This window comes from Tricharina praecox (assembly GCF_024521635.1).
Source record: "Tricharina praecox strain CBS 144465 chromosome Unknown BZA05scaffold_9, whole genome shotgun sequence".
NCBI classification, from domain to species: Eukaryota; Fungi; Ascomycota; class Pezizomycetes; order Pezizales; family Pyronemataceae; genus Tricharina; species Tricharina praecox.
In genome coordinates, this window is record NW_026250411.1 from 556,126 (window position 1) to 583,225 (window position 27,100).

Sequence of the window (27,100 nt, forward strand, 5' to 3'; positions counted from 1 at the left end):
TGTACTCATAACACAGAACAAACGTCCTGAGTTATCTCTGCATGGGATGTGAGTGTAATGGGCCGATACGCTCAGTGGAGCTGTGTAGGTAGATATTCTTGGCACTAAGCTTAATCTGACGTCGCGTTTCCCATCCTGGAAGTGCTCCACGTTCACCACTGCCGCCGTCTGTGAAGTCGACGACGTCTTAATGAAGCTTCGGCGTTGATCCAGCCACTACCGCTTCTTCTTTCTTTTCGGACGACTCACTCTAAACACCTTTTCCATTCCTCCTTCCATCCTTCGCGAAGGGGAATTCCGACAATCGCATAGCATCATGGCTCTCCCACGTGCGCACCCCCCTAAACCTCGCCCGTACACCGCAACAGACACTAACCCGACAATAGTTCCGCTTCGCTCAACACGGATTCTCAAACTCCTTCCGTTCCTCTCAATCCTCTGCGTCCTCGTCGGCGTAACATGGCTGCTCCTACTCCCACTCGACGAATACTCCCGGAACACCTACATCTCCGAAAACGCACTCCTCCCCGGAGGTGTCCACACGTACTTCGCGGGCTCCGAACAGAATGTCTTCCGCGCATACCGACATGAGGTCAAGGTGCTGAGGAATGCTACGAATGATGAGATGGTGAACGTGATTGGCGGCATTTTCAAGGGACAGGGTCTCAAGGTGGCTACGCAGAAGTTCCGGTATGAGGCCGGAGGTGAGGTGAGATCTGTCCGGAACGTTATATTGTAGCCGGTAGCCTAATATGTCTGTTTGCTTAGGTATACGAGGGCGAGAACGTATATGCAGTCCTTGAAGCGCCTCGAGGAGACGCCACGGAGGCCGTAGTGCTCGTGGCACCATGGATCAACGGTGAAGACCAGCTGAATCAGAGCGGCGTTGCGCTGGTAATGGCTCTCGCGCGGTACTTTAAGCGATGGTCACTCTGGTCCAAAGACGTGATATTCCTGATCACCTCTGACGCGCGCGCTGGCCCGCAAGCCTGGGTTGACGCTTACCACAATACGCACTCCTCGAATGTCGCCAGTCTCCCGTTAACCTCCGGTGCTATTCAAGGCGTCGTGGTGCTCGACTACCCCACCACCAATCCCTGGGACCGCATCCACGTCGTCTACGACGGCGTCAACGGCCAGCTTCCGAACTTGGACCTCTTCAATACCGCCGTACACATCTCCGGCCACCAGATGGGCGTGCGCGCTAGTCTTCAGGAGATGTTCGCGCACTCGGACTCCTACGAGGACAGACTACGGACTATGCTCCGGGGGATGGTTAACCAGGGGTTAGGACATGCAACGGGTCCTCACAGCAGCTTCATTCCGTACCATATCGATGCTATTACCCTACAGGTTAGCGGGATCGGACAGCATGATGAAGTCACCATGGGAAGAATCCTCGAGAGCTTGTTCAGGAGTTTGAACAACCTCTTGGAGCACTTTCATCAGAGTTTTTTCTTCTACCTGCTGCTGGCACCAAAGAAGTTTGTCAGTATTGGAACGTATCTACCCAGTGCTATGCTCATCGCGGTCAATTTTACGATTACAGCGATTGGATTGTGGATTCAGAGTGGGCAGAGACCGTCCAAAGAACCGGTAGAGGAGGCCATTGTGTCTGAGGAGAAGCAGGCCGATAGCAAGAGCAACTCGGATGAGAAGGAAGCCCTCCTCAAGATCTTGCCCGTCTCCGTAACAACAGACGAACACGAACGCCACCTCGTCCTACCTATCGCATTCATCCTCTTCGTCCACTTCCTCGGCTTCATACCTCTCTACGTCTTCAACACTTTTCCCACGCCCACGCTCTCCCCAATCTTCTGCGCATTCACAACCATCTCCCTCGTCCTCCCCTTCTTCCTCTCCTTCATCCTCCACACCCTCTTCAAGCCAACAGTGCAGGACTACACCCTAATCAAATGCTTCTCGCTGCTCATGCTGGGTCTATTCCTCTCAGCCCTCGCAACTCTAAACTTCTCGCTCAGCTTCCTAATCGGATTGTTTTCCACGCCCTTCACGTTTGCCGCTCCGCAGCAGAAATCGAAATGGTGGTTGGCGGTGCTGATGGAAATCGCGCTGCACGCGTTGGCACCGACGACCGCGCTGGTGGGCGTCGCCGTGTACTGGAGAGAGGATCTTTCGAGGATCCTGGCTGAGGCCGCGTTTGGGTGGGCAGTCTGGGGCATGTGGACGCAGGTAGTCGTGTGGTGTGTTTGGTGGCCCGCGTGGGTCGTTGCTAGGGTTAGTGTGGCGGGAACGTGGTGGGACATGGGGAAGTCTGTGGAGACGGTGAAGCGGTAGTGACGGATGGGTGGGATTTCATATAATACTCTTATCGATCGATCTTGTTTATAGAGCTGGCGGAATACCCTTTGCGGATGTGCATACGTTGTAGAGATGGCTTAGATAATCACAAAAGCTGGCATCCTTCGTCAAGACTCACATTATGAGCAGGACATGAGCACAATTGTGGCAAAAGCACTGCCTGTTCGACTGGATTGCAGAATCCCGTATCGCATTATGACTAGACAGAACCACGCATATCTACTCATCGACTACACCTGGAGCCTTGGCACTCATCTGCCTTGCCTTCAACAGCTCGTCGCAGAGCAATAAATTGCTGGCAATACCGGCCGCACTGGCAATCGAGTTCCTGAGCACCCTGAAGGAGTCGTAGACACCAGCAGCAACAGGGTCCATGGGCTCTCCGGTGGTCAGGTCGATTCCAACAACGTTTCCTTCGGCCTGCTCGTCCTGGAGGGCAGTCACTGAGGTGCTCAATCTCATTAGTAATGATCATGTATAGTTATTTTGTACTTGGAGGAAGCTTACGGGAGTCCTGGATGTCGAAACCACCGTTCGCCGCCAGAGTCTTGGGGATGACGAGGAGGGCGTCGGCGAATGCCTGAACAGCCATTCTTGGCTTTCCCTTGATCTGCTTGCGCACGTTCTCGCTGATGAGGTGTGCGTGGCAGGCGACCTGGAATGCACCGGCTCCGGGAACTACCGAGCCGTCGACAATCATGTTGTAAACACTTCGGAGACCGTCACGGACGGCATCCTGGATCTGGTTGATGGTGTGTGTGTTGGGGCCCTTGATCATGATAGTGACAGACTTGGCCTCTTTGACGTCCTCCTGTACCGGTGGTTAGAAGGAGGTGCGCCGGACGTACGGGAGGTTCGGACTTACAATGAAGGTGTACTTCTCCTCTCCGAGGGTGTGTTCGTAAACCTTTCCAGCCCAACCCAAGACTTCGGGTGTTAAGTCCTCGACAGAGTTCTGGGAGACACCACCACAGATCAATTGCAGCCGCTCCATGTTTCTCCTCTTCGCCCGTCGCAGAGCAAGGATGCCGTTCTTGCTCAGCACGTCCAAGCTCAGCGGGTCGATACCCTTCTGGTTGATGATAACGAAGCCTTTGCTAGGGTCGTCTCCGCACACCTGCTTCTTCAGCTCCACGATCTTCCTCAGCTTTTCATCCACGAATCTCCTCTCGCTCTCAACAAGCTTCTCTCTCTGCTCGGCTGAAGAGTAGAAGAACCCAGAGTTGACTTCAGTCTTCTCGTACTCGAGGGAAACGTTGAGGGTAAGGATGAAAGCGTTGTCGACTCTCCTGGGCATGTCGGGGTGGCGGGCGCCGTGGTCGAGGGCAAGGCCGCGGATCAACAGCGTCTCCGAAGCGGTCCGGTGCTGCATCTTCATAATCTCGATCATGTGTAGGTCGGGTTTAGCGGGAGCATTGTAGATGGCGAGAACGGCATCGACAATCGAGGGTGTCAGGGCTTCGGCGAGAGTCTTGTCGAGCTTGGTGGAGAGCGAGGTGCGGGCAACGCAGAGGAGCAGTTCACGATCGGGCTCTTTCTCAATTTTGAAATCATCGAGAAACTGAAGCTATCAGCACGCATACCAGATGTGACGGAGTTGAAGCAGTGCTGGTTACCTTCAGAGCTTCCACCTTGGCTATTTCGTAACCTTCTGTGATAACTCGGGGATGAAGCCCTTCCTCGATATATCGCTTTGCTTGCTTCAGAAGCTCTCCGACTAACAGAACCACGCTTGTTGTACCATCTCCGGCAATGTCGTCCAGAGCAGTTGCTGATACCTGTCAGCTTCACCAACCACCCGATACCCCGCCATCCGAACCGCCGTGGTCGTACCTGCTCTAGCAATCATCACAGCTTTGTAAACTATTAGCTTGATTCTCTGGCGGAAATGTATGTGGCGGAGATGCAGATGGTTTCGTGCATAGCATACCTGTGGGGTTCTGGATCGTCATCTCTCGCAATAGCTTCTGGCCATCCTTGGTCAAGGTAATTTGACCGGAGCCATCTACCAGCATCTTTAACGTTCCGGAGGGACCGAGGTTGGATTTGAGGACATCCTGTAGGCCTAAGGAGCATCGTCAGATTACTGTACGCCGAAGCGTCGATATCTCCGAGCAAGCACGCCTACCTTCGCCGGCAGCGATATTGACTCTCAAAGCTTCTCCTCTGCGAACAGACTCCGCCTTGGGGTTGAGAAGAGATGTAGCTGACATCTCGAGACAGGATGGATTCTTGGGCGATGGAGAAAGGTGTTGTCGATGATTATTATTAACAGGAGGATGGAGATGTGTGTATGGGGCCGTAATGTTCTTCCTGTAAGAGCCCCAAAGGTGGGACCTTTGATTTTTCCGCCGCCTTTTTCCTATCGTGGCCTAGCGCACTTCCTGGCACAACCACTGAAATTTTCTCCAAGTCTTCGCGTTCGCGACAAGTTTAATTCAATCCCTCAACATCCACCCCACTACAGTTCCCCACCCTCGACAGTCTCCCATCCGCTACCGCTCTCGCAATGTCGGCTGTCGATTACATCCTCCAGGAGGCCCCGGTCGGCTACGGCTTGTACGAGGTTGTCCAGCAACCTGATACAATTGGCAATCGCCTGAAGGAAGTCCAAGAGGCCGCCAATGACCTCTCGAAGTTTGGAAAGATGATCAAGCTGGTGTCTTTTGCGCCTTTCCAGTCAGTCTTCCGCGGCGACCAGCCAATTGAGTTGTTTGTCTGTTCGTTCCAGCGCTGACGGTTCAAATGTAGAGGTGCCGCCCAAGCGCTTGAGAACGCAAATGACATCTCTGAGGGTATCGCCAGCGCCCACCTCTTGTCGCTCTTGGAGTTGAACCTCCCTAAGGGCGGAAAGAAGAAGAAGGTTGTCCTCGGTATCGCCGACAAGAACTTGGCTGGTTCTATCAAGGCCGCTTTCCCCGGCGTCGACTGTGAGACGAATGAAGTCGTGCAAGATCTTCTCCGTGGACTGCGCCTGCACGGTGATAAGCTCCTCAAGGCACTCCAGCCTGGTGATATGGACCGCGCTCAGCTTGGTTTGGGGCACGCCTACTCCCGCGCGAAGGTAAAGTTCTCGGTCCAGAAGAACGACAACCACATCATTCAGTCCATTGCGCTGTTGGATCTCATGGACAAGGACATTAACACTTTCTCCATGCGTGTTCGGTAGGCTCATGTCTTTAATCCCATAAGTCCCTGGCTGTTATTGACGTTTGGAAAGTGAATGGTACGGCTGGCACTTCCCGGAACTCATCAAGATCGTCTCGGACAACTACAAGTACTGCAAGTTGGTTGCGCACATCAAGGAGAAGAAGACGCTCAACAACGAGCAGCTCCACGAGCTGGCCGCCTACGTTGACGACGACCAGGAGATCGCACAGGCCATCATTGACGCCGCGAAGATGTCGATGGGTCAGGACATCTCTGACGCAGACATGGAGAACATTTTGACGTTCGCCACCAAAGTTAACTCGCTCGCGGACTTCCGCAAGCAGATCTTCGACTACTTGACTGACAAGATGTCCGTCGTTGCTCCTAACTTGGCCAAGCTCATCGGAGAGGTCGTTGCCGCCCGTCTCATCTCGCACGCTGGTTCTTTGACCAACCTGTCCAAGTACCCCGCCTCGACAGTGCAGATTCTCGGTGCAGAGAAGGCGCTCTTCCGTGCGCTGAAGACCAAGGGCAACACCCCCAAGTATGGTCTCATCTACCACTCTTCCTTCATTGGAAGGGCCGGAGCCAAGAACAAGGGTCGCATCTCGCGATTCTTGGCCAACAAGTGTTCCATTGCTTCCAGAATCGATGCTTTCTCAGACAACCCCACTACCGTTTTCGGAGAGGCTTTGAGGAACCAGGTTGAGGAGCGGTTAGAGTTTTACGCCAACGGCACTGCGCCCACCAAGAACGAGGTCGCCATGGTACGTCTACTCTACATCTCTATGATGAAATTCGTTGGCTAATGTGGTTTAGAAATCCGCCATGGACTCGGTCTTGGGTGACATCAACATCTCCGCTGGTAACGACGACAAGGACTCGGACGACGAGGCTGTCAAGCCCAGTAAGAAAGAGAAGAAGGACAAGAAGGAGAAGAAGGACAAGAAGGAAAAGAAGGAGAAGAAGAGCAAGAAGGAGGCCGAGCCGGAACCCGAGTCCAAGAAGAGACCGAGAGAGGACGATGCGGAGGAGCCTGTGGAGAAGAAGAAGTCCAAGAAGGACAAGAAAGAGAAGAAGGAGAAGAAGAAGGAGAAGAAGAGCAAAGCTTAGATTGCAGCATAAGTTCCTTTTCCGCTCTTTGGTACAATCAACGGACCGCACCTCTGCGGGTAATTGTGTGGAGGACAAGGGGTTTGTGTGGGTCAAAAAGGCGTCTTCCGTGTATTATCTATGTCCAGAAATCTTTCTTGCTTTTGTTCAGCTTGCTTTGGTTACATGTCTGCGTTACTTTTCTGTTCTTTAGTTTCATAAGTCAATGAGACGTCCTGTTCATGTTCATCACATCGGATCAGATATATATCCGGCTGCGTGATCCGTAAGTAGTTCTCGAGTAGGTCATTTGGATTTAATCCGTTGATGCGCTGAATTACTGGTGCGGACGGACAGGTACGTAGAGACAGGCACGGACAGGTACGTACAGACAGGTACGTACAGACAGGTACGTGCAGACAGGTACGTAAAGACAGCTGCGCACCCCATAGGTGCGGACGCTGGAGGAGCTGAAGAAGAAGCTGTTATTTGTTCCGTGAAACGCGACCTCACGTGATCATGTGAAGTCAATCCTGGAATAATCTATCGTACTATCAACCCATAAGGGTTCGCTACTCAACCAGTCACGACTCCGTGTACTTCGAGTCACCGGAACGCTGATGCTAGTCTCCCGACGCTCGGATCTGCCCGGAGATGGACAGGCTTGTGATTATCAATCGTCGGGAGTGTGTAAGGCACTGGGTAGAAGCCAGTGGTCACGAAGGAATGGCAGCAGAAACGTAGGTCCAGGGCGAAAAGGGCTAGGTCCCTGCGTTATCTTCCCTAACCCACCCCACTTGCTGTTGCCAAGACACATTTACGCGTTGATTGAAAAAACACGACCCCTCTTCCCTTCTTCAAGTCCGCTCGTCTTCACATCCACCTCCATTCTTCCATCTCCCAATTTGCTCAATTAGAGCTTGTTTGTTCACGATTTTTGATTTTACGTTGATTCCTGATACCCACTTCTTCTTGCTCACACTTCACATTCAATCATCAACATACATACACAGCCATCATGTATGTTTTGAAGAGAGGTAAACATTGGGCCCCGCAGTTTGTCGGGTTCATCCAAAAGGCTATGGTTATTGACTCGAACTTTGATAGACGGACGCAAGGAACGTGTACAGTTCGACAAGATCACTGCCCGAGTCTCCCGTCTTTGTTACGGTCTCGATAGCGAACATGTCGACGCTGCTTCAATCACCCAGAAGGTGATCTCTGGAGTGTACCAGGGTGTCACTACCATTGAGCTGGACAATTTGGTATGGTCTATTTCTTCGTCTGCCTCCCCAAAGTCATTATGTGAAGGCTAATCTGTTCTATTCGTTTGTTTACAGGCAGCAGAGACAGCTGCGTACATGACCGTCACCCACCCGGACTATGCTATCCTCGCTGCTCGAATTGCTGTTAGTAATCTGCACAAGCAGACCAAGAAGATGTTCTCCCAGGTCATCAGCGATCTCTACCACTATATCAATCCCGTATGTCCGCCACCTGATACATTGCTAGAGAAATATTGTCTAACGATGGTGTCCAGAAAAACAACCGCCCCTCCCCGATGATAAGCGAGCAGACCTACGAGACGGTCATGCGACACCGTGACGAGCTGAATGCTGCCATCATCTACGACAAGGACTTCAATTACAACTACTTCGGGTTCAAGACATTGGAGAGGTCCTATCTCCTGAGAATCAATGGCAAGGTCGCTGAGCGCCCGCAGCACATGATCATGAGAGTTGCAGTCGGCATTCACGGCGAAGAAATTGAGAAGGTGATTGAGACCTACAACCTCATGTCATCGAAGTACTTCACGCACGCTTCGCCTACTCTTTTCAATGCGGGAACTCCTGCGCCTCAGCTGTCGTCATGCTTCCTGGTGGCCATGAAGGACGACTCGATAGATGGTATCTACGACACCCTCAAGACATGCGCCATGATCTCGAAGACGGCCGGCGGTATCGGTCTCAACATTCACAACATCCGTGCTACCGGCTCCTATATCGCAGGAACCAACGGAAGCTCCAACGGTATCGTACCCATGTTGAGAGTGTACAACAATACCGCGCGCTACGTTGACCAAGGTGGCAATAAGAGACCTGGCGCTTTTGCTATCTATCTTGAGCCCTGGCATGCGGATATTTTCGACTTCCTTGATCTGCGAAAAAATCACGGAAAGGAGGAGGTTCGTGCCAGAGATCTGTTCTACGCTCTCTGGATCCCAGATCTTTTCATGGAGCGTGTTCAGAACAATGGACAATGGTGCCTGTTCTGTCCCAACGAAGCTCCAGGAATGGCGGATGTGTACGGCGAAGAGTTTGTAGCTCTGTACACAAAATACGAGAACACACCTGGCCTGCCACGCCACACCGTCAAGGCACAGAAACTCTGGCATGCCATCCTCGAGGCGCAGGTTGAGACCGGAGGTCCCTTCATGCTCTACAAGGATGCGGCCAACAGCAAGTCCAACCAGAAGAACTTGGGAACCATCAAATCTTCCAACCTTTGCACCGAGATCATCGAATACTCCGCCCCGGACGAGGTTGCGGTCTGCAATCTCGCTTCCATCGCCTTGCCTACATATGTCGATGTTCAGCGAGAGCAGTACAATTTCCAAAAGCTACACGACGTGGTCAAGGTGGTTGTCAAGAATTTGAACAAGATCATTGACGTCAATTACTACCCCGTCGAGGAAGCCAGGCGTGGAAACATGAGGCATCGCCCTATCGGTGTCGGTGTCCAAGGTCTCGCAGACGCCTTCCTTGCGCTTCGCATGCCTTTTGAGTCGCCAGAAGCCAAACACCTCAACGTCCAGATTTTTGAGACCATCTACCATGCTGCTGTCGAGGCCTCGACCGAGCTCGCTGAGGTGGAAGGGCCCTACTCCACTTACGAAGGTTCACCTGCGTCTCAGGGCATCCTGCAGTATGACATGTGGAACGTCACTCCCACTGATCTTTGGGACTGGGACGAGGTTAAGGCCAAGGTCAAGAAGCATGGTCTTCGCAACTCGCTCCTCGTTGCACCCATGCCAACTGCTTCTACCTCCCAGATCTTGGGATTCAACGAGTGCTTTGAGCCGTACACCTCCAACATATACTCTCGTCGTGTTCTTGCCGGAGAATTCCAGATCGTTAACCCATGGCTTCTGAAGGACCTTGTGGACATGGGTTTGTGGAGCGATGCCATGAAGAACAGAATCATTGCCAGCAACGGCAGTATCCAGAACATCACCAACATCCCCGACGATATCAAGGCGCTGTACAAGACTGTTTGGGAAATCTCACAAAAGACTGTGATCGACATGGCGGCCGATCGAGCTGCTTTTATCGACCAGAGCCAGTCGCTCAACATCCACATCCAGAACCCTACCATTGGCAAGCTGACCTCCATGCACTTCCATGGGTGGAAAAAGGGTCTCAAAACTGGAATGTACTACCTTCGCACCCAGGCTGCCGCTGCCGCTATCGTGAGTTTATGTCGCTATTTCGTTTACGAAGATGTGAGTACAAGATACTGACTGCGCATAGCAATTCACTGTCGACAAGGAGGCGCTCAAGGTAGATGATACGGCGGTCGCTCGCGCTCTGCCCAAGCGTACCGTTCGCACTTCTCCCCTCGGTTCCTCGGCAGCTGGTGGAGCCATCCCCCGACCCATGATGGCCGCCGCCAGCGGCAACGGGACCCCGGCACTGAAAAGTGTGATTGTTCCCGCTTCGCCCACGGCCGGCAAGCCCTTTGAAGCGGATAAGCCCGAAGGCAAGAGCCCTACTCTTCTCGCCACTGACCCCACTGGCCCGCCAGATGATGAAGAGCTCGAACTTGAGCGGACCAAGACCCAAGAGGAGGACAAGAAGGCCGACAGTGCTGACCGCGAGGTTGACATCTACGCCGATGCTGTTCTGGCTTGCAGTATCGCGAATCCCGAAGCTTGTGAGATGTGCTCTGGTTAGGCTACGGATTTTTGTTAGCTGCGTGATAATGTGAAGTAGAGAGCTTGACGATGGGACGACAAGGAAATAATGGGTTCTGGGAATTTTTGCTGGGCGCTGCTGGTTTGATTGGTTTTTTTTCTGTCTCTTTCTTTGGATGGTAGCTCCTGCTTTGCTTTTCATCATTACGACCTTACTGTCACTGTTTTTTGTTTATTCACAATGTCCATTTCAATAGGTATTTGGATTGAATTTCTTGAATCACGTTGTCTCTCCCTCATGATGTGACGATGGAGTAACAAGCTCCCCACATGCTCCGTCCCGTTAGCTGCAGGCTGGGGTAGATAACCGCGCAGATCCCCCCACCATTATGTACCAAACACTCGCCTCACCCCTCCTCATTGCTTGATAACTTGCAGAATGCTCTACATGCCCCAAGGAAATGCTCACGAAAATCGATCTCACACCGGCAAACCGACCACAGCTACTCCCCGATGAAACTCTCCTCTTTGTCCAAAACTCTGTGGGCTTATATGAGGGGTGTGTGTGCAATCCATCATTTACCGCTCCCGCAGTTGGAAACTGATGACGAGGTCCCTCAGAAAATACAAGATCCTCAACTACCAGAACGGCTTCGCGTACCTCACCTCGCATCGTGCCTGCTACGTCGATAACGATGATCCGCGCAAGTACTCGATAGCCGTAGAGTTGAAAGAGGTGGATCGGATTGAACCTTATGTGTGCCATACCCCTCATGAAGCCTGCCGCCGTATCATTACTGACCCTGCACAGGCAGGATTCCTTAAATCCTCTCCGAAAATCACACTTTACCTACAGCCTTCGGCGAACATCGGCGGCGGGAGTAAATCGTCACCTCTTGGCTCCTCGCGCGCAAGCCCCCGCTCCTCCACCCCCCTCATACGTGCTGCGTCCCCACCGCCGCCAGTGACAGGCGTCTGGATCTGCACCATCTGCTCGTTCTCGAACCCGATACCCTTGAATTACGTCCCCGGCGAGTCATCGGCCGCTTCTATTCCGCCCTGTCTAACCTGTGGGATACGGCCTCAGCCATCGCATCTCGATAGCAGTCTGCAAACGCAGCCTCGGCCGTCTCCAGCAGCAGCAACGACGGCCGCGCCAGATTCTGGTCTCGCCTGTCCAAGGTGTACATTCCACAACCACCCCTCCCTCCACATCTGCGAGCTCTGCGGCGAGTCACTACAGACGATTGCGATCCCGGTGCCGCGCGCGCTCGCAATCGCGCAACCCACACCATCGCGCACCTCCTCCCCGGCGCCCGTCGACGTGCCAATAATCAAATTCTCCTTCCGGGCCGGCGGCTCGACAGCCTTCCTCACGCACCTCAAGTCCGCGCTGATCCAGCGGAAATGGCTCCTCTCGACCGCGCCGCCAGTGCCGCGCCCACCCTCGCCCTCGGGGACAACAAAGCGCGTCGGCATCGGCGGCCTCGAGCGGAAAACACTCTCCCAAACCCGCCAGAATGAAATGGTCCTTGGTAGTGCGTTCGAAGACCTCGAGTCGCTCAAGGCCGCCGCGAAGGAGGTCATCGCCCTCGCCGAATCGTTCGCGCGTCTCCCGGGAAATGCGGGCGTCGAGGCTATTGGCGGCGGCGCGGCGCAGGCGCTCGGGTTGGTCAGTAGGGATATGTTCTCCAACACCTCCTCGGCCGGCGACAAGGCGTGGATCGATGAGCTCTCGCGACAGGTCGCAGAGTTCCTGGCCGATGATGCAAGAGGCGTGTTGAAGAAGGAGGGCGGGGTTATCACGCTGGTCGACCTTTGGGCGCTTTATAATCGGGTCAGAGGTATTGATCTCATTTCACCGCAAGATCTGCAGAAGGCCACTACAAGGTTTGAGGCGTTGAGATTACCGGTGAGGACTAGGACATTCAAGAGTGGGCTCGTGGTGGTCCAAGATGTGGGCAGGAGGGACGATGAGACGGTTAGGAGGATAGTTGAGTGGATTGCTGCTGATGGGAGTGGACGCTGGGGGAGAGGTGTTACGGCTGGTGAGGCGGCCGACAGGTTTGGATGGAGTTTGAGGGTCGCGAGTGAAGAGCTAGAGATGGCGGAGGAGCGGGGGGCACTGTGTAGAGAGGTCGGTATTGAGGGTGTGAGATTCTGGGGGAACTGGTTTGTCGAAGATACTTCTGCGGTGGCGGATTTGGAGACACGGGTTAGGGAGACTACAGTTCAGACGTTCTAGATCGAGGAAATCATGGAGTCAAGACGTTTTCATTATGTCTAGAGAATCGTATGTGTATAGGTCTTGCTTTCTCAACCTCAACCCAGTTGGCAGAGCAGAGCAGGTGGTTTTGTATCACCAGTCTACATGCACCTCATATTGGCGCCCGCGCTTGCAGTACAATCAATGACTTGGATACGCCCGCCTTCCAGCCCAAACCCGACCCAGTCCAACCCGCAATGCAAACGAAAAGACTTTTTAGACAGCATCGATATCGATCTCGCCGGCCTCCAAATCGAACTCGAAGTTGCACTCGTCCGCTCCCTCGTGGCCTGGATGAGGGTTAGTATATGGCTCGTGGGGAAGGAGTAGAAGCACCGGTGATATCGGTGAGTGCGTGTCTCCGGCCGACTCCGTGCATTCGTCGCTGAGGCGAGTGACACGGATGACAGCAGGCACGCATCCACCGAGCATACCGGGGAAGAAACATACCGTATGTGTCTGTCTCGTTGATCTTGGCGTTCTCGGGCAGTTCGCCGTAGGCCTTAAGATTACGAGCCTCGTCGGCGGTGTACTTCAGGATAACGTCTCCCTTCTCGTCTTGGTAGTCACGTAGCGACAGAAGGATGATGTCTCCCTGGTTGATCCAGACCTTCTTTCGCAGCTTTCCACGGATGTGGGCTAGACGCTTCTCGCCGTCGAAGCACATGGCCTCTAGGCGTCCGTTTCCGAGCATCTTGACCACCTGGGCGTACTCTGTTTGGTGTAAGAGGAGGTAAGGGTGGAGGTGGGATAGACGGGTGGCGACAAACCTTGACCGTCCTCCTTGAACGTCAGCTCACGCTTCTCATTGTCGTTCTCGTTCTTCCCGCGACGCCTGTTCTTTCCTCCCTATTGTACGTAACTGTGTTAGCCTCCATGTCTTGCCCGATGTTGTTGCTGTTGCTTGACGCTCGTATGATGCTCGTGATGGCGATGGTTGGTGGCCACTATAATCGAAGAGCCTCATTGGAGCGCCGAGCGCTTGAGAGGGGGGTGGGGGGTGGGGGTAGAGTAGTCGCATCGCACCTTTCCCTTGTTCTTCGGCATGTTGGGTGGTGGTGGTAGTTGGTTGTGTGAGGTTGTTTGTAATGATGAGTTTCGTGGGAATGGAGCAGAGCTGTCTTATAGCTCTGGTGGTGGTGGTGGTGATGTGTGTGGTCGAGTCAAGGTGGTTGTTGATCCAACTTGTTCGTCTGTTCGTCCGGTGAGCAGGCGGTGAGGGGGCAAGTATTTTTGGTTGAGTTAGTTTCAGTGAGTCGACCATAACCTTCTAGGGTACAGGGTTTGGGGGTGGTTTGAAGAGGCATAACAGAAGACCCCTCCATACTATGTTACACTAACTTTGAATGTGAATCACCCCGCCAAACAACTATTGAACTCTACGACATCTGACTGACACACCGACACCGGCCCCACTACCGCTTATACCACCACCCCCGCAACAAAGGGATCAAGCATGAGTTCGAAGAAAAACAAAGCGACTGGAGGGTCTAAGAGGAGAGAAGATGAGCAGAGGGAGAACATCCTACAGGCTGTGGTGGGTTCCTTCGTTTCAGGGATTGGTGGCTGCGGTGAAGGTCTGACTAACCCAATCACCAACGAAAGGTCCTCACAGACTCCTACCAGACGAGATTCCGACCGCTCACGCTCGAAACCCCAAGGGTACGTTTCGGAACTATCCCCTCTTGCGCCCAGCGATTGTGATCAATCTCTAAATGTTGTCGTAGTGTCTCCTCCCACTTGCGAACATTCCCGTGATCGACTACACCCTCGAGTTCCTATCGCTTGCCGGAATTGAGGATGTCTTCATCTTCGCGTCCACCCACGCCGAGAAGATCGAGCAGCACATCCGCGATTCGAAATGGAGCTTGGCGTCATCGCCGTTCAAGAAGTGTCAGATCGTGATGTCGCCGTCCAGCATGTCCGTCGGCGACGCCATGCGCGAGCTCGACGGTAAAGGGATGATCACGACAGATTTCCTGCTGGTCAACGGTGACTTTGTTAGCAATCTGCCGCTGGAGGATGTTTTGAAGGCGCACCGCGACAGGAGGACAAAGGACAAGAACGCCATCATGACCATGATCTTACGGGAAGCCGAGTTTGAGCATCGCGCGAAAGCGAGAGGTGAATCGGGCGCATTTGTGATCGATGAAGCTTCGGGACGATGTGTTCACTACGAGGAGATGCGACATAGCGGCGATAGGACGGTGCTGCTTCCCCCAGATCTAATAAAACACCATCCGCAGCTCCGAATCCGCACCGATCTTATTGACTGTCAAGTCGATATCTGCTCGCCTGATGTCCCCGCGCTCTTTACAGAGAACTTCGACTACCAGCATATCCGCCGCCACTTCTTGCATGGGATCTTGACGGATTACGAGCTGTATGGAAAGATTATCCACACTCATATCGTCACTGGAAGCTACGCCGCCAGAGTGAGGAGCTTGCAGACTTACGATGCTGTGAGCCGGGATATCATTGGTCGCTGGACCTACCCTATGGTGCCGGACAGTAACTTGGCACCAAACCAGAACTACACCCATGAGCGCGGAAACATCTACAAAGAGGATGACATAATTCTCGCCCGGAGCTGCACCGTGAATCGCAACACGATTCTTGGTCGGGGAACAAGCATAGGCGAACGCTCGGTCATCGGCAATTGTATTATCGGCGCCGGAGTCGAGATCGGAAAGGATGTTTTATTGGAGGGGGTATATATTTGGGATGGTGTGGTGATCGGAGATGGCTGTCAGATCCAGAAATCCATAATCGCCAATGACGCGGTGCTGGGAAAGAACGTTGTTGTTGCGGAAGGCTCGGTCATCTCCTACGGTGTCAAGATCGCCGACGGAATACAGGTCAAGCCTTTCTCGCGCATTACTGCCCACAGCAAACGGAAGAACAGAGGCGAACACGCGGACGACGAGGCGGCTTCGGGGAGTGAATACGCAAACTCTGAGTCCGAGTCGGAAGATGAGCAGAACTCTGCTATGCAAGACAGTCTGGGTCAGTCATATGGTCTCACCGGTTCATTCCATGTCACTGACAGATCTAGTATATTCCACTCACCACCTCAACCTTTCGGACTCGTCGATCTCCACCGTCCCTGGCGACGACTCGGACTCGTACTCGGACGAGTCTTCGCCAGCTGGCGGTTTGATCGCACGAACTGGGAAGGCCGGCCGATCAGACTCCACCACCTCATTTGAATCCGTTGATGAAGCCTGGCACCGCGAGGCTTCCACGTCGCTCTTCAACGCAATGGAGAACGACCAGCCGGCGGAAGTGGCCAATCTCGAGTTAAACGGCCTTCGTATGACGGCAAATGCCAACTTCTCTCAAGTCCGGCGCGCCGTTACCGCTGCCCTCGTTAACCGTATCGAGCAGGTTGTTGCGAAGGAATCAATCTCTAATGGAGCCGCAGCATCGAAGGTGCTGCAGCGATGGGAGAGCACCATCAAGCGCTGCGTCTTCGACCGTAAGGACCAGGCAGAGTTCCTCCTGTTATGCCAGCGCGAGTGCTGCAGCCGTAAAGCTGGAGAGAGCATCCTCCTCGGTATCGTCCAATGCCTAAACAACACCATGGAGGTTGTAGATGAGGAGGCGGTCAATGACTGGTGGCTCGACGAGAGAAGCAGTAAAGAAGAGAGGATGGCAGCCGTTAGGAAACCGACCGAGGCGTTCGTCAACTGGCTCGCCGAAGCCGAGAGTGAAAGTGAGAGCGAGGAGGGGGATGATGAAGCGACCGACGACGAGGATGATGATGAGGAATAGTACAGTTAGAGCTAGCTACTTAGTTTCATCTGGTTATCTGGTTATCTGGGTTTATTTTTGCGCGGAGTTGAGATGGGGATTTGGTTTGTTTTGGGCATAGATGATTGAGGTATTGAGGTATATAGAAAAAGGAACTAGACAAAAATTGGGTCTCTAACCTTATTCACAGCCTCGCTAGCTCAATCGGTAGAGCGTAAGACTCTTAATCTTAAGGCTGCGGGTTCGACCCCCGCGTGGGGCTGCGTATTCATTTTGTGTTTTTTTTTTGTTCGCCATATAGGCTTCTCAGAACTGATTTGATTGCTGGGGTTGCATGGAGGGATGATTCCATGGGGTGTGTATATACTGGAGGAGTCATCTGCCCCCATGTACTAATATTTGTTATCGGGTTGCCTGAGCACGTACAACGACAGCGCAGGTGGACAAACTTACAGATAACTTTGAAAACCGGCGGGTGTCTGCACACCAATCTACTCAGCCAGGAGCCTGCCACTCCCTGGGATTTATGGTGAGCTTTGGCAAAGGGAGAACTCTACTCCGTGTAGGTAGTATCGTATTATCTCACATGAGAGGTATGGGTATAAATGGCAGTATTATAGGTGCAAAGCGCGCACTAGCGTAGACCAGGGCGCTTAGGGACTAGCTCAATATCAAAACGCGCCTATGTGCTAGGAGAGAATTCTCAGGCTGTCCACAGAATCGATATGTACAAATCTAACTAAAACTCGTCTGCTCGCCAAAGAAATCATACTCAACACCATCATCCTCATCCTCATCCTCACTATCGCTTTCAGTGTCGGTAATTTGCGGGAAAGAAGTTACATGGCTACGCTGAGGTTTCCCTACCAGCCTGGCACTTCTCCGGGCTCCTACTGCTGGAAGGGCAGCTGGAGTTCAGGTTTGTGGTGCGGCTGGTGGTGCGGCTCAGCATCAGCGTGCAGCCGGTGCAGGTGAAGGAGTGGCCGGTGCAGGTGGAGGAGCGGCCGGTGCTGCTGTTGGAGCGATCGGTGATGCTGTTGCAGCGACCGGTGATGCTGTTGGAGCGATCGGCGCTGCTGCTGGTGGTGCGGCCGGTGGTGCGGCTAGGTATTGGGTCCAAAGTGAGTCGACTGTTCGACTTCGTTTGGCTCTGGAAGGAGTGCGGTTGGAGGGGGAGCCCAACGTGAAGCGACTGCGATGAGCTGTTTCCGGAACCCTGGTGGAGGTTTGACCTTAACTGGTGAACGCGTGAAAGGTGGCCTGGCCGGATCGGTAGATGGTTAGCTGTCAAGCTGTGAGAACAATGATGTGAGGGTTTCTACTGGCGGCGCTGAGTCCGATACTTGGTCGTTCATCATGGTCAACAGATGCATTGTTCTTCCGAGATGTAAGGAGGATAGTACTGTGTAGTTGACGATACTGGCAGCTACAGAGTCGTGTGTTCAGCTGTATGAAGATACCTGCCAGCCCCTGAAGGCTGAACACCTGACGTTGCATATTTGCTCGGCGCGCTAACCATAGACGCCCTATCTCGCGTTTACATGCACTAGTGCTTATAACAGGAGTTTTTATATCCATACCTCTCTCATGTGAGATAATACGGTATCATACTGAGAGGCCTACGGATAGGAGTCAATTGAAATAAAACGGGATCAATCAATTCAAGAACAACTCTCACCAGGTCCGGCCAAAGTCTGGCCTTGAAACATGAAGTCCCGCTCGAGTCCCACAGTCTGCTGCCAGTCCCCCCATGCTCCCGGAAGTGGCTCCCACCCAAGTCCCACTATTGTCCGGGCTTCTCCGCGCATCCCAAGCCCTCCTTGTCCCTAGAATTTGGCTGCATGTACCTATTTAATTCATGGGATTGACGGTGTGAGATCCGTATACATATTGAGATGTATCCACTTAATCGCCCAGACGAGTATCGGGTGTTTGTATGAGTATCAGCAGGTGCCGTATGTGATCATTCCTGATCTGTCCTCCAAATGTCACCGAGGTCTAGTTAGTGAGAAAATGTGATCCCAAGAACTGGGTACTGGGTAGAGCATCCCCTTCCGTATGCGGCATAACGATCGATTTATATATGCTCAGAGATTCCTGGTTCCCGAGGGGTGAGCCCCTCCTCCAAAACCAGTTCGTCACAAGGCCCCATATTGCGCCTTCGCAAAGCACTCCACCATTACCACCACACCATTCACATCCACATCCACCACTCCATCCACATCCACGACAGACCCTCCAACAGTTCGAACTGGGAACAAACCGGGGGTGTTCCCGAACCAACCAACTGTTGGGTAGTGAACTGAACCAACTGAACCAACTGCCAGGTTTTAAACTGGGAAAACTGCTTGTCCCATCAGTTCAGCTCGGCTTAAAAATTTGGGCCAAACCCGTCGCCACCACCAATCCACCGGCCAACTGCCTACAACCCACCACCTATGTAGTTGCTACTATCAACCCAACGCCCAGTAGGACGCCGCCCGCCGGTTGACGAGCTCTAGGCCTAGGTATTGTTCATTGCCTGTCGAGAGGAATGTTCGAAACAGTCCCACTGCGTGCGACCGAATGGTGGCTGGGAACCGCGTCAGATACATACGGAGTATTTCTAACCTCAGCCGGATGCATGGCGATTGATATTCTGTCTATTCCAGCGATTTCGGCTGAGTTTGAACGGCTGTTCCCCGAGTGCAAGATGATTCGTACTGATCATCGGCATTCGTTAAGTACCGAGAGTGTTGAAGCTCTAGAGAGTACCTATCAAGAAGTTCAATCGCCGTACTCCCATGGGTACTTACTTAGGTAGCATCAGACTAGGTAGTAATTCAAAACCAGTACTGTACCCATTTTTATCGCTTTTCCCGTCAAAATAGGAACCTAGGTATCTGGCCCACTTTGGCTGCCCTGGCTGAACTGACAGTTTTCTGCCAGTTTTCCCGGGAACAACTGCCAGACTTATCCAAACCAACTGGGAACTGACATGAAAGCCTCTGTTCCCAACTGAACCGGGAACAAAATCATCCAGAACTGAACTGTTTAAAACCAGTGTTCCCATTTCAACCAACTAACTGTTGGATGGAGGGGCTGGTCGTTCCCACGCTCGTGGGCCCAGTGGTAAGGACACCTTGGGGGTTAGGTTGGGGGTGGACGACGTGGGGATGTTGGCTCCGATGCTTCGTTGCTCGACGGTGCCGATGAAAGGTATTCCGAGTATATTGGTGTACATACTCTAGGTTGTTGGAGGGTATCGTGGCTTCGGTGGAGGTGAGCTGAGCTGGGTTTTGTTGTGGTTGTGGCTGTGATTATGATGTGTGTGGATGGATGGATGGATGAGGACGAATGGAAAGTGCTGATGGCAGAGGACTTGAGGTTTTGGACTTTTCATTCACCCCGCTTCTCGGAACCTGATACTTGGTCCAATTGTCAACCCAAAGATATCACGCCCTTCCCGCACCATCACCACGATATTCATAGCAGCTCACTCGATACCAAAGCATAATGCCGTACGAAACGCCCGAGGATGGTACCATCTGTCTGTCTGTAGCAGAACCCTTGAGAGCGAATAGGTCCTGACGGGTTTGCCGGATTTTGCGGAGAATACCTACTTAAATATGACACTCGACTACCCACAACCAGACCAGATCCGACACTGGAATTTCATAAGCCAATGTAGGTACGGGAGAACGAGGCTGCCGCATCAAGCTATATGCCAGCTACCTCGACTGTGAACAGGAATGGAGAAATTTCACGCCGCCATAGTCTAGGTACTCTAAGTAGATGGCTGAATGCGAGTATAATCAACCATGAGCCATTGTTTTGCAACACCCTCCACCCCCTCAGCCCAATCAAAAAGCAAGTATCCCCAAGAAACCGACAGCCCAAGTATTACTGCACTCTGCTCCTGTATATACCGTATATCACCAACCCTCCCGCATTGTGCCCCCTCATCACTTCTTCCCCCCCTCCCCCTGTTCCTCCTCCTCCTCATCATCAAAAGTATTAACCCTCGCCGCCAGGAGCACCCACTCCTCAGCGGCCCTTACGACACCATAATCGTCCTGGGGAACCTGTTCGTGGCCCCAGACATCGATGCCATCGAACGTAGCAAGGACCTCGACCGCTTTCGTTTCCACACCTTCTCCATCCTCCCCCTCCTCGTCTGCAGTGGGGGTGATGACCTGGTCTGTTGGCGCGAGGACACACCCTACCAACCATGCATGATCAGCGAAGGAGGAAATGAGAGGGGGGAGGGGAGGGGTGGGGGAGGTACATACCGGTATACCCCGCCGGCAGCAGCAGCTCTTTGGCGAGGAGCCGGCGGCCGCGGAAGTAGCTAGTTTTGTGCTGTGTGGTGGAGGAGGAGGAGCGAGTGGGCGACCAGTGTGCTGGCGTGGCGTTTGCGGGCCCAGTGTGGTGCAGGCGGCAGGGGAGCAGGTTGACTACCGCTTTTGGAGTGGTGATGGTGGGCGGGGTGAGGGATAGCATTTTTGTTGTGTTGTGGTGGTGGGCGGTGGTGATGGGAAGGTTGTGGTTGTGGTTGTGAGTGCGTGTAGGTACTGGTGGTGGTGGTGGTGGTGGTGAGGTGCTGCGTGAAGGGTGATGTCGCGGGAAGACGCGCTTGGAATGGACGCGTTGAATTGAGTGCTACATTACACGTGACAGGCGGGTGATCCTGCATGTCCGCGACAACGAGGTTCAATACGGCTTACCAGGGCTATTCGACATCACCCCGAGTAAGTGATTACTTAGAACGATCGAAGCTATAAGCAATGAACTATAGTACAATACCCCGCAGACATCCTCCAGAGTAGCAGCCGTCACTTAGAGCAGTGATTGAGCAGGCAGGCGCCAACCATCGTGACATTGATTGGGATTTGAATCCGTGATTTACAATAAGGGATAGAACGAGCTTCGACACGGCGCACTGATTGCCTAGGTAAGTAGACCGAGTCCCCAATGGCGTCGCACTGGCGAAACTTTCAAATTGCCATCATCCATTCTTACTCGCCACAGCGCTTAGGAACCGCCAAGATTCCAAGCATGGGCATTGGGGAGAGAACATCAATTCATTTCGCATTCAGCCTTTCCAGACCTAAAGAAAAGTAACCTTTCCTGCACGCTCCAAGCATAAAGATGAAGGCTGGCGGCAATGGCCAGTCGAGTGAGTGATGATATATGATTGATAACATACTAGACATTTCGAAACATGCCTTACCAACCACCAATTATAGGTCCTTACAGCTTCGGTCCAGCTGGTCTACATTCAAAAGACGGCTCATTAGAAGAGGGCAATTGCTAAGGGATGGAAAATGGCTGCTATCTGTCGCTCGATCATCAGTATTGGACCGGAGAGAGGCGGGAGAGAGAGTACTGACACACGACCTACTTGAAGCTATTCTTCATTTCCCTGAGCTTTGCCATGGCGTCGACAGGATCCGTCTTTCCTGTCGCCTGCTGGATGCGGGGGTCGTCGACCATCATGAAAACATTGTGGTTCTGGATCACGTCAGCACCAGCTCGCCCCTGACCTGAACCTCGTATTTTTGGGCTTACCTTCTCGTCTCCGATTGTGAACTTCCCCTGGGTCTCCTTGTTGTGCTCGCAGAACTGCTGCAACTGTTGGATGTGCAGGGTGTCGAGCACACTCTTGCAGAACGAGACATTGCTCTTGGTGTACTCGTGGCCTAGGCGGTCGGTCAGCTCGGAGATCTATACGAAGGGGAGAGAGGGGAAATAATCGTACCTGGGTACACCTTGGTGTCGTCCGGAAGCTTGCCCAGAACTCCGTTCAGAGCGTGGTGCATCTCCTCCGCTGTGCCCTCAAAGAACCTTCCACATCCTACCGTCGAGCGTATCAGCTCGAGTGAGGGGTTTTTCAATCATCACCACCACCGGTCAAAGTGCACCGAGTACATACCCCCGATGAACAGCGTGTCACCAGTAAACACAACCTTCTCGTCCCCCTCCTGCATGAAGTAGCAGATTGAGTCCTGGGTGTGGCACGGCGTGTGCAAAGCCTTGACCTTGATCGCTTCGCCGATGCCGAAGGATTCGCCGTGAGTGGGCGTCTCGGTTTTGGACTGGCATTTCTCGCCGCCGATGACTCTGATGCCGGGGTATTTCTCGAGGATCTGGTCGTTGCCGCCGGAGTGGTCCCAGTGGCTGCGTCCGGGTCAGCCGGGGCCCGGAATTACGAGCGCGGATCATCATCTCCACAGGCATGGAAGTGAGCGACATACTGGTGAGTATTGATGATCCCCTTGAAGTTGATGCTCTTATCCTGTGTCCTCTGTTCGAGCACCGGAAGAACCTCGGCTGGATGTGCCGGGTCAATGACGAAGGCGTCCTTGGTTTTGTCGTCAATCACCCTAGACTAATATCAGACCCGCCGAGATGTCCGTCCGGGGTTAGGGCCGCCCCACAGATAAGCGTAATTGTCGCTGGACCCAGTCCCTACGTGCAGTCAGTAATGACGATGCGATGAGATGGGATGAGTGAGGACATACACATCGGGATGCTTTCAATCTTCATGGTGCGAAAGGTTTGGAGGCGCTGTGCGGTGCAATTGTACATTCCGTGGTCAGTCCTCGGTTAATATCACGAACAACAATATGACCGTACACAGACGTGCACAAACACACCTTCAATGTAAATCTCAGGGATTGGCGTGGTAGTTGTGTTCTCGACAGAATAGCAAGGGCCATCGAAGTACACTTCAGCTTGATTCGTTTCAAGGGCTGGCTCTGCCTGGCGTTGGTGGAAGGTTCGTTCTATGGAGGAAGGTGTCTGCGTTTGGGTTTCCGGAGGCGTTGTCCGGTGACGTTGAAGAATGCGGGGTGGTGGCATGGAGTGCCGAAACGTGTAACCGTGGATATGAGGGAACGCCGGCATTCGGTACTTGTAGTCATGACAATATCCAGAGCATCGGCCCGTTAACCCAGATGCATCCAATTCACCCAGAGAAGGGAAGCTCTTCCGCTCACTCCACTCTACATATATTAAGGTATCTACTATACTTGACGACGGTCTGGCTACTCTACTGTACATACCTAGAAGAACTCTGCAATGATGCAAGAATATCGGCATGTACTGTATACCACCCCGCGTTGGTGCCTGGAGTTAGGTATATACGCTACTTACCAAGAGTGCCTCCGAATCTTGATACCTAGAGACGGCTGAGTTGTGTTACGCGTCCCTCCCCGCGCCGCCTGCAACCTCGATTCGCTGAGGTAGCAGGAGCTGAGGCACGACGACACAGGTGCAGATTTTCCTGTTGTACGGAATGTCTTGAGTCGGCAGCGTCGTCTCGGAGGCCAATGGGAACACGTTTCATGCACAGCCCGGCTGAGATCTGTTACCACTGGCAATTGCTGCACACGCCCGACCAAAATAGCAGCGACCTACGTGCAGCGGCTGAAGACGGGGTCTGGAGTTTTGTCGTTCAAACCGCCCGTGGTCCCTTCCTTCGTCTCTCCGAACGGCGGTGCGCTGCTTTGGTTGCCTGATCAACGGCGGGATTTTTGTGGGTGGCCATTCGGAAATAGCTTGTCCGTCAGCCAGAAGCCCAAAAGCCCAAAGCCCAAAGCCCAAAGCCCAAAGCCCAAAGCCCAACGGATGGATCTGCGGAATGTGCAGCAGGCCGGTCCTGGTTTGGGAGGGGAGAGGGCGATGGTGCGGTTTGAGGTGAAAAGTCTTTTAAAGGGCTTCCAGCCCCCCTCCGACACCACAAGCCGTTCGTCTCAGCGTAACGATCAGTCCATTATTTTCTACGGCCGGTCCCCGGGGATACATACAAAGTACGATATCGACGATAGTTATATCTCAATCGAGGCGGCCGTTGTGGTATCAGTCAATCCGACCAGCCATCCAGCACGCCAGCCAGCATCGAACTCGCGGCCTTCCGTCCAGCTTCCGTCCAACATCCGCGCAGCATCCGGGCCATCCAAGTCCAACGCTCGAATTAGACACTCCGCCGCCGCCCCGGAAGAACCAGCACTAGAGTCTTCCTTGCAGCGTCACACGAGATCGTGTCGGAGGAAACAAGAAGTTTGAAGATACACAGCGAGAAACGAGGACGAAGAAGAAGAAGAAGAGACAGAAGAAGAAGGAATCAGGAACAACGGAAAGCGACCAAGCCTAAACAACGATACGGCGGTTCTAGATTTGCCATCGTCTTTGAATCCTGCCCACGATTGGACGTGTGGGCCTGGCTCCCGGGTCATCCTCTTCTCGCTAAGCCCTTTTGCGAGCCACGCAAGTCGAACCCAACGAACAGCCTCCCTCCCCCAGCCGCTTCTTGGCTGCTTCAGCTCGGCCGTCGAACCGGACTCGCATTCACCAGCCCCAATAGCTGCTCCCGGGCGCGTCTGTGTCGCATAAAGACTCCCTGCCTCCCATCTTCTGTATCCCCATCGAACTCGCAACCTTTCTTCCTCCACCTGCACCACCTACACCACCCATACACCCATACCACCCATACCCTACGAATCCCATACTCGACACCATGGTTCGTACATCGTCGCTTTTCGCATGCGTCCTGCTGCTTCTCTCGCCGGCCGTCCTCGCCGACGCCGACAGAAGTGGCAACGAAGTCGCGCGCGGCTTGGATACGCTTCGCAACGTCATCCGCGGCTTCCGTGACTATGAGGGTGTGTTTCCTGCGGACATCTACCACAAACACGCCGCTGATGCCCCCCGGTTAGTCGGATTGGTGAAGCGTCAGGACAACAGCAGTTCAACGGACACGCCTACCGTTAGTGTTACTCCGTCCACTACTCCCATTGCGGACCCTCCAACGACGTCGACTACGTCGACTACGTCCACCACGTCCACCACGTCTACTTCGTCCACATCTGGTGAGCCTACATCTGAAACTACCCCCACAGAAACTTCTACCACCACAACATCTTCCACACCCACAACATCTTCTACACCCACAACTACATCGACGACCGAGCAGCCCCCTACTACGAGTGGTGAGCCAAGCTCTACCCCAAGTTCCGCTGCGCCCGTAACTCCAACCACCACCACCACTCCAAATGTAGTGCCGAGCCCTACCTCGAATGAGCAGTCCAGCTCTTCGAGTGACGAGCCGAGCACTACTACCCCTAGTGATGAACCAAGCCCTTCATCGAGCGGTGAGCCAAGCTCTACCCCGAGCACTCCCGCACCCCAACCTACACCTACCCCAACGAGCCAGGAGGCGGGGCCTACTGCTTCTGCCTCGACGAGCGTGGAACCTACCCCTGATCCTACCACCTCGAGCTCTACACTCGGCCCTACTACCATTATTACTACCGCTGCCAATGTTGAGACGGGCTCCACGAGTACAATTGCTGAGACCGCTACTACTACAGATGCACCTACGGTAACCACCGAGACCACTTCCGAGTCACCTACCATCACCACCGAGACAACCACTGATACTTCGACCACTGCTGAGCCTGACACCACGTCCACCACATCCACCACTGAGGAGCCCGCCCCTCCGTCGAGCACGACCGAAGTATTGGTTGAATCTTCGCGCACAATCACCACGACCAGGGCTGTCGACAGCACTAGCTCTTCGACCTCCACGAGAACGACCACTATTGACGGAAAGGCGCAGACCTTGGTCACCGTTGTTGTCGTTACGCCGACCCGTTCGCCGACCTCCGGGACTACAACTGCCGCTCCCACCGCGACTGCCGGACTGCAGACCGGCGGCGCCGCGGACCGTCACTCGGTCCTTACCAATGCTGTATACGGAATCGGAGCTCTGATCGCTGGTGCTTTCTTCCTATAGAGGAGTAGTGCAACGGTTTGTTTTTCTCGAGGTATCAATTTGCGTTTTGGAATATTCGAATTTTCGGCGTCCCATAGAATGCAATACCCACGTTATATAGTCGCTGGGTGTTTGTTTTAGTCGGTTAGTTTAGTTTTTATTTTTCCTCGGGATTCTTTTTGCTCCCGGTTTTGTTTTTCTGTTTCCTTTTCTTTTCTTCACGCATAGTGGAGGGGTATTTTCCGGAGTTGCTTCATTCATTTGCATATTTTCGGAGCTTTGTTTATTTTTTGCATGAAGGGATGGGAGGTGGCATTCACGACGTTCATTAGCATATGAGGAGGAGTCAGGGGGGGGGGAAACGATGGAGACAATATGTCACACTGAATGAAAAAGCGTTACATTGAATCGGACGTGTTCTCGTGTTCTCGTGATTGAACGCGAATTTGAAGACAACGGGCACCAAAGGGATATGACGAGACGATATTAGACGTCAATCCTACATACTACATATACTTTACCGGGGGGACCGATATATTACTATACTTCCAGCAGCTTCCCATGAACAATATCGGATCAGCATCGTGATCGTGATCGTGCAGGAGCGATCCGCATGCCGGTCGATTGTGACCACCTGCTTGTGTGATTCTGATACGACAGTGGCGGTGCAGGTGCGGATACTTGTTTGGTACTCTATGTACCAAGTACCGTACTTTGGCGTGTAATTTTAAGCTTCAATGGGGGATCACGGGTGCGAGGTTGTGTGGGCGGGTGAGCGACTGTGATCTCTTTCGGTTTCAGGCTGGTGTTTCCATTCAGCCTGGTATCGCCAGGCTGAGTGCGC

At 53.3% G+C, this 27,100-nt stretch overlaps 11 protein-coding genes and 1 non-coding gene across 12 annotated transcripts; 7 read left to right on the forward strand and 5 right to left on the reverse strand.

The window, feature by feature from the left end:
- Positions 1 to 152: 152 nt before the first annotated feature.
- BZA05DRAFT_473196 (Gaa1-like protein) lies at positions 153 to 2,440 on the forward strand. The gene is made up of 3 exons (XM_051488053.1): positions 153 to 329; positions 387 to 709; positions 769 to 2,440. Exons 1-3 carry the CDS (start codon positions 317 to 319, stop codon positions 2,296 to 2,298), a joined length of 1,866 nt encoding a protein of 621 aa, XP_051340380.1. The 5' UTR covers positions 153 to 316; the 3' UTR covers positions 2,299 to 2,440.
- On the reverse strand, positions 2,441 to 4,621 carry BZA05DRAFT_351935 (chaperonin Cpn60/TCP-1 family). The gene is made up of 7 exons (XM_051481303.1): positions 4,451 to 4,621; positions 4,253 to 4,387; positions 4,156 to 4,176; positions 3,939 to 4,093; positions 3,188 to 3,883; positions 2,830 to 3,133; positions 2,441 to 2,765 (listed from the first exon to the last, which is right to left on the reverse strand). Exons 1-7 carry the CDS (start codon positions 4,533 to 4,535, stop codon positions 2,542 to 2,544), a joined length of 1,620 nt encoding a protein of 539 aa, XP_051340381.1. The 5' UTR covers positions 4,536 to 4,621; the 3' UTR covers positions 2,441 to 2,541.
- A 128-nt stretch (positions 4,622 to 4,749) lies between these two features.
- On the forward strand, positions 4,750 to 6,666 carry BZA05DRAFT_270943 (uncharacterized protein). The gene is made up of 4 exons (XM_051480234.1): positions 4,750 to 5,001; positions 5,074 to 5,487; positions 5,543 to 6,239; positions 6,292 to 6,666. Exons 1-4 carry the CDS (start codon positions 4,832 to 4,834, stop codon positions 6,583 to 6,585), a joined length of 1,575 nt encoding a protein of 524 aa, XP_051340382.1. The 5' UTR covers positions 4,750 to 4,831; the 3' UTR covers positions 6,586 to 6,666.
- Positions 6,667 to 7,360: 694 nt separating this feature from the next.
- On the forward strand, positions 7,361 to 10,748 carry BZA05DRAFT_270997 (ribonucleotide reductase). The gene is made up of 5 exons (XM_051480235.1): positions 7,361 to 7,601; positions 7,672 to 7,829; positions 7,905 to 8,048; positions 8,105 to 10,033; positions 10,095 to 10,748. The coding sequence occupies exons 1-5, from the start codon at positions 7,583 to 7,585 to the stop codon at positions 10,515 to 10,517; spliced, it is 2,673 nt and encodes an 890-aa protein (XP_051340383.1). The 5' UTR covers positions 7,361 to 7,582; the 3' UTR covers positions 10,518 to 10,748.
- Positions 10,749 to 10,784: 36 nt separating this feature from the next.
- On the forward strand, positions 10,785 to 12,757 carry BZA05DRAFT_351945 (EAP30/Vps36 family-domain-containing protein). Its single transcript, XM_051481304.1, has 3 exons — positions 10,785 to 11,036; positions 11,099 to 11,234; positions 11,289 to 12,757. Exons 1-3 carry the CDS (start codon positions 10,939 to 10,941, stop codon positions 12,720 to 12,722), a joined length of 1,668 nt encoding a protein of 555 aa, XP_051340384.1. The 5' UTR covers positions 10,785 to 10,938; the 3' UTR covers positions 12,723 to 12,757.
- Positions 12,758 to 14,007, reverse strand: BZA05DRAFT_394877 (uncharacterized protein). The gene is made up of 4 exons (XM_051483373.1): positions 13,770 to 14,007; positions 13,514 to 13,592; positions 13,194 to 13,457; positions 12,758 to 13,033 (listed from the first exon to the last, which is right to left on the reverse strand). The coding sequence occupies exons 1-4, from the start codon at positions 13,788 to 13,790 to the stop codon at positions 12,960 to 12,962; spliced, it is 438 nt and encodes a 145-aa protein (XP_051340385.1). The 5' UTR covers positions 13,791 to 14,007; the 3' UTR covers positions 12,758 to 12,959.
- Positions 14,008 to 14,097: 90 nt separating this feature from the next.
- Positions 14,098 to 16,765, forward strand: BZA05DRAFT_394879 (nucleotide-diphospho-sugar transferase). The gene is made up of 4 exons (XM_051483374.1): positions 14,098 to 14,280; positions 14,349 to 14,405; positions 14,471 to 15,749; positions 15,799 to 16,765. Exons 1-4 carry the CDS (start codon positions 14,200 to 14,202, stop codon positions 16,515 to 16,517), a joined length of 2,136 nt encoding a protein of 711 aa, XP_051340386.1. The 5' UTR covers positions 14,098 to 14,199; the 3' UTR covers positions 16,518 to 16,765.
- Positions 16,686 to 16,758, forward strand: BZA05DRAFT_t134. The gene has a single exon. It is a non-coding gene; the product is annotated as a tRNA-Lys (tRNA).
- Positions 16,766 to 17,092: 327 nt separating the features above from the next.
- Positions 17,093 to 17,954, reverse strand: BZA05DRAFT_394883 (uncharacterized protein; the record flags this gene model as incomplete). Its single annotated transcript, XM_051483375.1, has 2 exons — positions 17,093 to 17,780; positions 17,819 to 17,954. Coding segments are annotated over 2 exons (573 nt in total), but the record flags the coding sequence as incomplete, so codon positions are not given.
- A 2,486-nt stretch (positions 17,955 to 20,440) lies between these two features.
- On the reverse strand, positions 20,441 to 21,095 carry BZA05DRAFT_473203 (ribonuclease H2 non-catalytic subunit-domain-containing protein; the record flags this gene model as incomplete). Its single annotated transcript, XM_051488054.1, has 2 exons — positions 20,768 to 21,095; positions 20,441 to 20,697 (listed from the first exon to the last, which is right to left on the reverse strand). Exons 1-2 carry the CDS (start codon positions 20,976 to 20,978, stop codon positions 20,441 to 20,443), a joined length of 468 nt encoding a protein of 155 aa, XP_051340388.1. The 5' UTR covers positions 20,979 to 21,095.
- A 780-nt stretch (positions 21,096 to 21,875) lies between these two features.
- BZA05DRAFT_425181 (beta-lactamase-like protein) lies at positions 21,876 to 23,024 on the reverse strand (the record flags this gene model as incomplete). Its single annotated transcript, XM_051485952.1, has 7 exons — positions 21,876 to 21,989; positions 22,047 to 22,177; positions 22,237 to 22,332; positions 22,411 to 22,655; positions 22,733 to 22,861; positions 22,916 to 22,946; positions 23,000 to 23,024. 7 exons carry the CDS (start codon positions 23,022 to 23,024, stop codon positions 21,876 to 21,878), a joined length of 771 nt encoding a protein of 256 aa, XP_051340389.1.
- A 1,746-nt stretch (positions 23,025 to 24,770) lies between these two features.
- On the forward strand, positions 24,771 to 26,670 carry BZA05DRAFT_271143 (uncharacterized protein). The gene has a single exon (XM_051480236.1). The coding sequence runs from the start codon at positions 24,997 to 24,999 to the stop codon at positions 26,275 to 26,277; it is 1,281 nt and encodes a 426-aa protein (XP_051340390.1). The 5' UTR covers positions 24,771 to 24,996; the 3' UTR covers positions 26,278 to 26,670.
- The last annotated feature ends 430 nt before the right edge of the window (positions 26,671 to 27,100 follow it).